General features: G+C 39.8%; 1 protein-coding gene across 1 annotated transcript; it reads left to right on the forward strand.

Annotated features, from left to right (window-relative positions):
• The first annotated feature begins 414 nt into the window (after positions 1-414).
• On the forward strand, positions 415-2,353 carry LOC5567390. The gene is made up of 2 exons (XM_001651742.2): positions 415-1,251; positions 1,950-2,353. The coding sequence occupies exons 1-2, from the start codon at positions 531-533 to the stop codon at positions 2,294-2,296; spliced, it is 1,068 nt and encodes a 355-aa protein (XP_001651792.1). The 5' UTR covers positions 415-530; the 3' UTR covers positions 2,297-2,353.
• Positions 2,354-11,914: the final 9,561 nt, after the last annotated feature.

Raw genomic sequence — 11,914 nt, forward strand, 5'->3', positions numbered from 1 at the left:
CGTACTCTGGGATAACGCCCTAAAAGCCATTGGTAACCACGTGTGTAGCTCGTTGTTTCTGAGCAAATGAATGAATAAGCATCCAAACCAACATCACGTACAGGTAGAGAATGATCCTTTTATCACAATAGCGTTGTTAGATAACGTGTAAATCCATTCAAATGCTCAGAAACAACGAGCTACACACATGGTTACCAATTGCTTTTAGGGCGAGATCATAAGTTATGCGAGATTTCTTCTCAAGATAAGCGATTACTTTTCTTGTCTGCCAGCCTTCAAAAACTAAACATTATTCTAAATGCACAACATATTCGGCCAATCTTCGTCTTCGACCTCTTCGACGCTTCGCCTTTGACTCTGCGCGCGCCTCAGAATGCTACCAACTAATGTCATCACATTGCTACCAAAATCATGATTTGTTTACATCATCAGCTGTTAATAATTCAAACCGGCATAGGTAATTTATTTTCGTTCAATTTTTCTCGTTTCTTTCCAAGAAAAATCGATAAACGACTGCAAATGAGTTGAAAATGATTCAATCGCGCATCGCATCCGTGTTAACCCGCCGTATCAAACAATTCTACCCAATAAGAAGTGTACTGACATCGCCCGCCTACCATCAGCATGCAAAAGAAATTCTCAAAATTGTGGATCCATACTCGAAGATAAAAATTCGCTGCAATTGTGCGTTGAAGATAGTGCCCTACGACTTGCTGGATTGTCCCGATTCGAATCTTCTGAAAGCCTCGGTTAATAGCGAGAAAGACCACAACCTGAATGTTGAGATTAGTGGCAACGAAGTGTCCATAAGCGATTCCAGTGCTCCTTCCAGTCCGGTGAGTTGCATCCTGGAGATTCCCATCAAAGCCGATCTGGAAGTGCTCAACAATGGAAGCACAGCGGTTTTCGATCTGTACAGTGACGAAATCCGGATCGAATCCGGTGGCAATGTGGACACCAAAAATCTGCGCTGCACTTTGATCGATTTGAGAAGTGCGGACGGGAACATTTCCTGCGCTGGAACGACACTGGCGCAGATTATCAAGGTGGTCACCTCTGGGACGGGAAATGTGGCGCTGGAGAAACTGCAGGGCGGTGAGGTGGAAGTCGAAAGCAATGAGGGGGACATTTCGGTCACTTCGAGTTACTCTAACAATTCCAGCTTCCGGACCAATGGAGGCAACTTGCTGCTGAAGAGTATCCATAAAAATTGTCAGGTGGTTTCGAACGGTCCCGGAAAGTTCGTCATGAGTAAGTTATGAATAATCGCTATACTTTGTTGAGATTCTGATACAAAAATTTTGAAGCTTACTGATACATACAGCAAAGTTCAAATACTACAGATAATAATGCAAGCATCTTGTTGTTATGAATACTTACAATTTAAGACCAAGTTTAAAACAGCTTCCTCAACTTAACAGATCCTTAAGCTCTTCGCGCGTCGCAAAAAATGAAGCGGCGGGCCGGATGCACATTATAAATTACAATTACAGTAATATCTTAACAATTTATTCAGAGAATCCACCATGACTTCCTTAGGAATTAGGGAGTTTTTTTATTTCAATAGACTATCCAGATTATTGTGCTACAAAAACTTATTTAATTACTTGATTAAGTTTACTCCGTTATGCCTTATATCGCTTGAGCCTATAAAAAGTTGGATATTTGTGAAATGTTTATATTTGTGAAATGTTTATATTTTGATAGTTACGCCTTAAAAGTGCTAAATAAACCAATCTTGACGCAGTTTTTGATCGTATTCTGATAATAGCATTAAATAAAATGCCGTTTAAATATTACTGATTTTTTTTTTCTTAAGAGCGTAACTTTAAATGTGCCTTACCTTTTTTTAAATTGAGTACATATTTGATGGAGACTTTTTTTCTGATAATAAAGGTCTGGGAACCGTGTGATATGTTCGAATGGTAATTCCTAATATCTTATTTCAGATGGCTTTTACGGAACTCTCAATGCCAATGCGGCCAGCCGTGAGGTATCCCTCCAGCTTTCGGAAACCGTGGGTGAATGTACGGTGACTGCGCGGTCCGCTACGACCGTAGATCTTGCCATTAGTGACACCGTACTGGAAAATACCGAAGTGCACGTAACGTGTGACCAACTGGAGGTTCATCCCGACATGGCGGGGGATCAACACGCCGAGCTGGACGAGGCAGGGCAGGTAAGTTTCGGGAAGAAGGGTTCCGGTAATAAGTTGAACGTACACGCCACCGGATTGGTTACGATGAAGAAAATGTCTTGGACAGACTCCTTCGGGTTTGCATTTAAAGACGAGTAAGCTACAACTTGTTTTATAGCATTATTGTTAGTACTTAATTAAAAAGATTTAGAACTAGATTATAATTATTTATGATCCGAAAGTTCCATAGCAATAGTAGATTTTGAATGCTAAATGAAGAGCTTGACCAAAAATTTATTCAAGGATCCCTCTACAGGTAGCTACAGAGATTCCTTCAGATATTTCTTCAAAGATTATTTGAGAAATTTCTCAAGAAATTTCCCAGCCAAACAGCAACATTTTCGTTTAGGATTTCTTCAAGAATTCAACTAGTACTTTCTCTAGAGATAGCTTCACAAATTACATCAGAGATTCTTACGGTGATTTCTTTCCTGTCGTTTAGAATTCCTTGAAGATTGGAGATTCCAGAAATTCTTCAACATATTACATACAGAAGTCTTTGGAGACATTATCCAGAAGTATTTCCAGGAATTGTTTAAGGAAATTTTCGTCTGGTTCAAGGCCCTAAATAAACTTTAGGAGAATCCTTGCAGTATTTACTTGGGAAATCTTCAGAAGAGACTACAAGAGTGAGCCTTGGATTAAATTCCGAAGGAATTCCTTAACAAATCTGAAGGAAATTCCTAGAGAATTCAAATGAGTAATCTCTGGTCGAATTTATTAAGGAAATCACGAAAGAATTTCTAATAGATTTTGTAGAACCTTGTAGGAATTTATTAATAGCGTACCGGGAAAACCGGGTAAAAGCCTTGAATTTCAAATTACCGGGAGAAAACCGGGAAATATACGGGAATTTCAATGAATACCGGGAAAATTTAGCATACCAGGTAATGTTCCAACCAGTACATAAGATAAAGATAACGATATCTCTGTTTTTCACTTTGGGATGGTACACAAATTATGTCACGCTAAAGTTAAACTTTTTTGAGCAAACCCCCTTTGTCACGTTTTTGTATGAGTTCTCCGAAATTTTTGTAAGGCTTGTCACGCTTGGTCTGACTCCCTCACCCCCCTCGGAGCGTGACGTAATTTGTGCATGACCCCTTTGGGTGATTTTCATCTCTAAGTTTCTCCTTAATAGAGGGCAATTTGAGCAAACCATCACATTTTATCATACAGTCATCGAGTTCAATATCTTTGCAATGAATGCTTTTATAACGTCAACAATGAGATGAGATAATTCACAGCCTTGTCTTGAGCATTCGCCTATATAAAATGATATGATGGATTTATACCTGAAGCGCTTATTTTAGAATACACGGGTCATTTTGGAGAGCCGTGACTGAATCATCCTATCAGAGTGATAAGCGGCCCTGTTTTGCTCAAAACTTTTGAGCTAGTATTGAAAGTTTTCTCTAATCAAAACTTCCTTCTCAAAAAACTCTTCTAGACCTCTGAAACCTGGTGTAGTGGTTAGAACACACGCCTCTCACGCTGAGGACCTGGGATCGATTTCCATCCCCGAGATAGTCACTAATGACACAAATAGTCAAAGTGACGACTACCTTCGGAAGGGAAGCAAAGCCTTGGTATCGAGATTAAATAGCCCAGGGCTAAACATCTCGTTAATAAAGATATTGATTGAATAATTTTCATTTTCATTTTGCAGCGTTTGGTGGGGCAATGAGAGCGCAAGTCAATCCAAAGCCAATGATAGGAGGGGTAATGGCTGAATAGTCTATGCTGACCACGCGAACGCCATTGGAGAAGGAAAATAGGATTGGCTTGGCTGTTAGCTAAATAGGATAGACTTGACACAATAATTCTAATGATGCTGCAAAATGTAATGAATCCGTAGTTCAAACAATTCCATTGATTATTTTGGAGCCTACGAGCAAAGTGATTCAATATTGAAATAGTATTTTTAACATGTAAAAATATATATGTAAAGAATAAACAATATTTGAAAAAATAAATGAAAACTACTGATCAAATCTAATAAATTTGAAATATAAATTTAGAATAGCAACATGAGATATGTTAAATCAAAAACATCAACTTATGTAGCGCATCAAGTAGTAAAGCAATTAATCAATCATTGCGTAACTATTCATCGAAACTAAGTGTATTGAAGTTTTCTTAAATGTCGTTGTTGTTCTCTGTCATGTCATTTGTATGATAATCCCAAATTAAAAATGTATTTGCCAGATTATGTATATCTCAATTGTTATTTGTCGAAACAGTAATTAGAATCCTCAATGTCTTCCAAATGCTTTAAAAATCAAGTAAACTACCTGTACAACTATTGTTGAACCCCAGAAATGATTTGTGTCTCCCAGGGTTTTTGAAGTCAATTTAAGGTGAAGATGAACCGAGGTCAAAGCTTAATCCTGCAAGAGCACAAACCTAAAGAACCAGACAACCACTTACGTCGAAACCCTAATGAACTGCTCACCAGCGAGTGACCAACCGATAAGTCTGAGTGGCTGTTCGACTCTCCAGATCCGTGCCACCACAGAATTGAAGCCCGGCCTCGTTTATCTTGACCTTAATGTCCCCATTGTCAAACGCGAGCCATGAATGTAACGAAGAGCCCAACCATACCCACTCTTGCGTTACGTTTGTTATATGACGGTACTAATGAGTATTTTCTAAGAAATGGTTTTGCAGCATTGCTGAGCCTTTCGGTTAATAAGACCGATGTATAGAAATAAATTGTTTCGAAATTGTCCGCGTGGTCTTGTAATACCCCCATTAGATAAGAATCAACTATTACCATACATACCAAACGCTCGCCATGACCCTATGCCTAACATTTGTATATGTATGGACGATTGTATATCATTTTGCGGTAATCCTCTTCGCGGTGTACCATTTCGCGGTTTGCCATTTCGCGGTATGACGTTTCGCGGTGTACCGTTTTGCGGTTTGTACAGGGATGTATAGCTCACATTACCAGTAAAGAAGGGAAAATCACTGATGAAAATGTTATCAGTGATAGGGTAATCAATATATTTTGGACCCCCTGGCCCATTTTCCTGTAAATTTTCCAGTTCAAATCGAAATACCAACGCAATTCGCATGCAATTTGGTAAGATAGGATTATTCCGCACTTGCATCAACCGCTTGTACATAGAAAATGTGTTTGTTTTATCTGAAATTAATTTAATTTAATCAGTTCATCCATGCAACCGTTACAACACGTTACACACAGAAATTGAAGCCGTCAGCAATTTTTCAAATGTAAACAAAAACTTTTTTCAAATTTCTGAACTAAAAGCGTAGACTTTCTATGGTTTTCCATTGTCAATCGATTGATCAGACTATGGGCAAGCATATTATACAACCTTTGTCGTGGACTTTATCGTCAAACGATAAAAATTGCCGGGGGTCCAAAATATATACTTTGAGGATCCAAAATGTATTGGTGTGTTCAAAATAATGAAAAACAGTACTTCACAATTCAATTATTTTCGACGTTTTTTTAACTCTACATGACCGTATGGGCATTTTTATCTCGTAGAGGAAGTTTTTCTCTACATTCCAAGGGTGGAACTGGCGGCTCTTTATTGCTACCCCGACGTGTCGCTGGTTCTAAAATGTAAACAACCATACAAAATAACGACCAAACAATGGTGACGGCGTAATCAATTTTCTCGCAAACATCTCTTTCGGGAATTTAGCAGAATTTTCTGATTAAATTGCCAACAGCGCACTGCAGTACCACGTAGCAAATAACTGCTTGCAAACAATTTCTTTCAAGCGCATTGATTACCTGTAATTTTGCGAAGAATGATTTTTACTTTTCCGCGTTAAGCCTTAAAACTGGTTCTGGACTTAGGTTGGCGGCTTTTCAATTTTATTCCCAGTTGACAGCCGCCCTCCATCCTTGCTAAATTCATGCCAAAATGACTTGGTTACGTTGTGCAAATAATTAATTGGGACAAAAAATTAAAATCACTTAGGGGGTCCAAAATACGACCGTTACCCTACTGCCAACAAATAATCATGCAACTCGTACGAAAATCCTTCGATCATTAGAAGGCATAATAATCAATTAAATTTTAGTAGTTACAATTTAACTGTGAAATAAGCAAAAACATGCATATGTGCGGTTACGGCTCATTTGCCCCTATGATGTTGGACCGAAAAGGTCAATTGCCCAAAAACCGTTTGATCGAAAAAAAAAAAGAGTAAGCAAAAGTAATGAGTTCCAAAGATACATTGCATTGGACAAATAATGCTTAAAGAAGGACAATTATTCATCATTGATATAGAAATAACTGCCTTTGAAAAATAACTGGTGTGACAGTGCTAAATTGAAAGAATATACTTTTTATGAGAGAAGGCAAAATCTCGAATAAAAATGTTATCGTATATCACGTTAGTATTCACTTAAGAGACAGAAGAAGAAAAATTTTTGATGAACGTGTTAAAAACTTCAATAGCAATAATTATGAGAAAAGCAAGTTTTGAAAGAACAAGAAAGATCAGAATAAGGAAAAATCACTTATGAAAATGTAAGCAAGTGTAATACAAATCATTGTTAAACCAGTATAACTAAAAGGCTGCTAAGGACTTGAATAAAGTAAATTTATCAGTTAAAACAAGCGAATTTTGCCTCAAAATCTCAATAGAATAGCTTATGTTTAAATAAAAAAAATACGGATCAAAATAAAAAAACAGTAGGATTTGTCACTGGGCCAAGATAAATCCTACATATCAGCGTTGTAGCTATCTGATTAATATTAAGTTCGCAATTTGGCCAAATAACATTCGGTCAAATTGCTGGACACCATTCAAAAAACAGTCAACTCTCCCTTACTCGATATCGAATTAGATCCGAGATGAACCTGCCTCGGGCTGCAAATCTCGTTAATAGAGATAATAGGGGGACACGGGGCAGTATGGACACCCTAAGGAATTTGCCTATTTTGACTGTGAGGACATGAATATTATACTGTTTTTCATGTGCAGTATGCTTTTTAGAGTTCTTAAGCATTTGTTAAACATGGTTGCATAATTGGGAAAAAAATATTTTGTTTTTAAAAATAGGTTCAAAAAAAGCTCATATTTGGTAGTCGCCATCAAGCTAGCGGGGCAAAGTGGACACCCCCATGGGGCAGTATGGACACCCTAATGTTTATAGGAAAATTGTACCGCGATCGTTCTCAAAACCTCGAAACATGAAGTTCATATTCAGGAAATCATAGTGACAGGTCACTGTGCCACTGGAAATATGATTAAAACCAATTTACGACATTTTTCGTAGAGATGCTTTCAATATTGCCTCCAGGTTAGTTTTAATCAAGAATTGACGATTTTCAACTGATTTGTGGTTCCGCTTCATAATCATTGCATTGAATGCTAAATATTTTTGGATAATTTTGTATTTAAAGTTATATTTTTTTTCTCTTTGCAGTGTCAGCTCTACTTTGTCACCCGGTGTCCATATTGCCCCAACAGTATAAGAAATTTTTATATAAGTTTTTCAATGTCTTAAAGTACCAGAAAAAAATCTACTATATTTTTGAATATAGCATAAATAATTGAAGATTCAATCAAGAGATACATTATCGGTCAACTTGCAGTCATTTGCCTCTGAAACCTTATTTGGTGAGGTGTGAATGTTATAATTTTCGAACCAAATAAAAATATGCTCAATTTTTCTATTTAAAATCAATGTTTTGAACATTTTTTCTGAAATTTTAGTGGATAATTTACTCCTTCGACAGGCAACTGAAATATTGTTTGCATTTAAAGTGTAAAAGTATTCGCTTATTAAAAGATACAGGGGGTGTCCATTCTGCCCGGGTGTCCATACTGCCCCCGGTACCCCTAATAATAATCGAGTTATACCTTATAATCTTAGAAAAGCGGTAACCGCGAAAGGGTTTCTTCTTCTTCTTCTTCTTGGCATTAAAGTTCCCTTTGAAACAAAGCCGGCCACTCAGCGTAGGGTTCTAATAGCACTTCCACAGTTATTAACTAAGAGCTTTCTTTGCCTAAAGTTTAGGCCTTAAACTGCTATTTTCGCATTCGTATATCGTGTGGCAGGTACGATGAATTTTCATTACGAAAAGATCCTGGACCGACCGGGAATTGAACCCAGACACCTTCAGCATGGCTTTGCTTTGTAGCCGCGGACTCTAACCACTCGGCTAAGGAAGGCCCCTAATAGCGCTAATACCGCAGTTAAGGCGCAAGAGAAAATGGCACAAAAGACAAAACTGAAAAAGCAGTTTTCTCCTTTTAAAAGAACAATTTGATGAAAATAAAAACACAGTCTTTTTAATTGGAAAATAAAAGAGCTGTGTGTTTTTATTTTCTTCGATTTATCCATTTAAAAAGAGAAAACTGCTTTTTTAGTTTTGACTTTTGCACCATTTTTACTTGGGCCTTAATAAGCGCTTTTACCGCGAAGTGGTATAAACCACAAAATGGCATACCGCGAAATGGTACAATCGTTGTGTCAAGAGCTACTGCAGTTATTGCAGAGTTGAGGATTTGACGTACATAAGTGGTGCTCAAATAATCAAGCTATCCTAGAAGGAATTCCAAAGAACCTCTGGGGTACTACATACGACGTGAAAGATGCTGCTGATAATGCGGTGGTAAAAACTCTAGGAGTAGTGTGGAATGCTTCGCAAGATTGGTTCTCGCTCTGCATTCAACCTCCTAACGATCTGTCCCAGCCGGTGACTCGCAAGATAGTACTCAGTGGAATAGCCAAGTTTTTCGATCCGCTGGGTCTCGGCGGACCGGTGGTCACAGCAGCGAAACTGATCTTCAGAGAGGTCGGGCTTCTTAATCTGGACTGGGGCGATCCCGTTCCTGACACCATTGCTGAAAGGTGGCGTTCGTTCCGATCACAACTGCCGGCGTTGAATGACCTTAAGGTGCCCAGGTGGATAATCAGCGAAGGATCCAAACTTGTGGAACTCCATGGGTTTGCTGACGCATCAGATCAAGCTTATGGGACATGCCTGTCATGACATCATTTTCGATCGTGTGACCCTGTGATTCACAAATCGTGCTTTGTTGGATCAAAAAATCACCAGCTGCTCTACAGTTGTTCGTAGCGAACAGAGTGATCGAGATTTAGAAGCTTACTAACGAGTACCAATGGCAATACATTCCCACGTACGACAATCCGGCCGATCTAATATCGAGAGGAGAGATGCCACATCTACTGATTCACCGATCCATGGCCCAGCTGCGTTGAATCAAGAAGTTTTGCAGATAGCGCAGGCTAAGAATATTATTCGAAAGGTAATTTGGCAGTGTGTTACGTGCTTTCGAGCAAATCCGATGAAGACGACGCAGCTTATGGGTGATCTTCCGTCTTACCGAGTCCAACCATCTCCTGCTTTCTTCCACACCGGCGTCGACTATGCGGGACCTTTTTCGATTAAGTCACTCACCCTAGCACGCAAACCGGTGATTACGAAGGGATACATATGTCTCTTTGTTTGCCTTAGTATACGTGCCATCCATCTCGAGCTGGTGTGGAGCTTAACCACCGATGCGTTTCTCGATGCCACGCTGAAACGGTTCATCGGACGACGAGGACCTGTTAGCAAGATCTATTCAGGCAACGCAACAAACTTTGTTGGAGCTGAAGCCGAACTGGAGCAGCTAAGCAATTTGTTTTCCGCAGAACAGCACATCAAGGCACTGGAAGAGTTTTGTGGAAGCCAATCGATCACCTGGAGTTTCATCCCACCGAAAAGTTCACATTTCGGTGGAATTTGGGAGTCCGGAGTGAAGTCTGACAAGCACCACTTGAAAAGAGTAGTTGGGAATCAGAAGCTAACGTTTGAGGAAATGAGTACGGTGCTAGTTCAAATCGAATCGGTGCTTAACTCGCGGCCACTCACTCCATGCTCTGATGATCCCAGCGATTTAATCGCGGTAACTCCTGCTCATTTTTTCGTTGGACGACAAATGAAGTGTATTCCTGAGCCTTCGTACATCAATATGAAAATATCAACGCTGACGAGGTGGAAATTAGTGCAAGCCATTCAACAACACTTTTGGAAAAGGTAGATTGCCGAATATCTGCCGGAGATGCAGAACCGCCAGAAGTGGTTCAAAACAACTAGAATTCAACCTGGAGCCTAGGTGTTGATTAATGATCCCAACGTTCCGCCGATGCAATGGCAACTCGGCCGAATCATCGAAACACACCCTGGCAGCGATAACATCACCAGGGTCGTAACTCGGCGCACCGCCAGGGGTGAATGCAAGCGGGGTGTGACCGAGATTTCCCTTCTACCGCTTGACTCGGAGCAATTTGGAGAATTGAAATAAACCATTCCAATGCGGGGGAGAATGTATAAACCTTGATAAATTTACTCCAGCCTATATTCATTGACTTTGTTCCTTTTTATATGTTCCGCTATGTTGCTGCACACCTTCTGTGTGACATTTCCTTGAATAAAAAAAGCCATCTTTGTTACGACGTTGAAGTGAATAGACGCGTTTTATTTTTCGCGAGTCCGAAACGTTTTTTTATACAGTCCACTGAATTTGATGACCAGTGGCATTAGATCTCCGTATAGTTCAAGTTCAAGCCTTCAAGAGATAATATAAAAGGATAGTTCAAGCCTTCAAGGGGGCCCAGATAGCCGTAGCGGTAAACGCGCAGCTATTCAGCAAGACTAAGCTGAGGGTCGTGGGTTCAAATCCCACCGGTCGAGGATCTTTACGGGTTGGAAATTTTCTCGACTTCCCAGGGCATAGAGTATCTTCGTACCTGTCACACGATATACACATGCAAAAATGGTCATTGTCATAGTAAGCTCTCAGTTAATAACTGTGGAAGTGCTCATTAGAACACTAAGCTGAGAAGCAGGCTCTGTCCCAGTGGGTCGTAACGCCAGAAAGAAGAAGAAGCCTTCAAGAAGAATTCCAACTTTCGTGCAAGATGCGAAAAAACGTGAAGGACAACATACGTACAAAGTCCAAAAGGCGCCGAATCACGATGAGCGGCAGAATACGGTAGATAAAACACGTGCGCGGAAGCTCTACATCCAGATCTTGACGAAACAACATTGCCTCGTTATGGATGATATGACATATGTAAAATCAGACTTCCGGCAGCTTTCGGGGCTCCAGTTTTTCACTGCTCAGCATAAATTCTATGTTCCTGAGGACGTTAGAAAGCAGAAGATAGTTTGCCAAAAACTATATGGTTTGGCAGGCAATTTGCTCGCGTGGAAAGCGGAGCACTCCATTCGTGACAACTGGAACGGTCAATGAGCAGGTGTACCTAAAGGATTGCCTCCAAAAGCGTCTGCTTCCTCTTCTGCAATCACACAATGGTCCTGAGATTTTCTGGCCGGATTTGGCCTCATGCCATTACTCGAAAGAAGTTTTGGAGTGGTATAAGGCTAAGAAGGTCAATTTCGTGCCGAAGCATCTCAACCCACTGAACACACCGGAACCGCGGCCAATTGAAAAGTACTGGGCCATCATGAAGCAGGCATTTCGGAAGCATCCTAAGGAAGTGGAATCGGAGGAAGATATGAATAAAAAATGGACTGCCATGCAAAAAAAAGTTGGTCCAAGTATTGTACATGACCTTATGAGTAGTGCGAGGAGAAAAGTTCGTGCATTTGGATATGTAATTGAAATTGAATAAAACAAACATGAAAAATATTTATAACATATGTTATTTAACTTCCTGAATGATTGAAGATGTTTGGTTGAACG

The sequence above is a fragment of the Aedes aegypti genome, chromosome 3 (genome assembly GCF_002204515.2).
Source record: "Aedes aegypti strain LVP_AGWG chromosome 3, AaegL5.0 Primary Assembly, whole genome shotgun sequence".
Lineage (NCBI taxonomy): Eukaryota > Metazoa > Arthropoda > Insecta > Diptera > Culicidae > Aedes > Aedes aegypti.

Excerpts from the sequence above, each read along its gene's own strand:
- LOC5567390 (XM_001651742.2), top strand. The coding sequence starts at position 531 with ATGATTCAATCGCGCATCGCATCCGTGTTAACCCGCCGTATCAAACAA. Across the intron at positions 1,252-1,949 it reads TCCCGGAAAGTTCGTCATGA|ATGGCTTTTACGGAACTCTC; the intron begins GTAAGTTATGAA and ends ATCTTATTTCAG.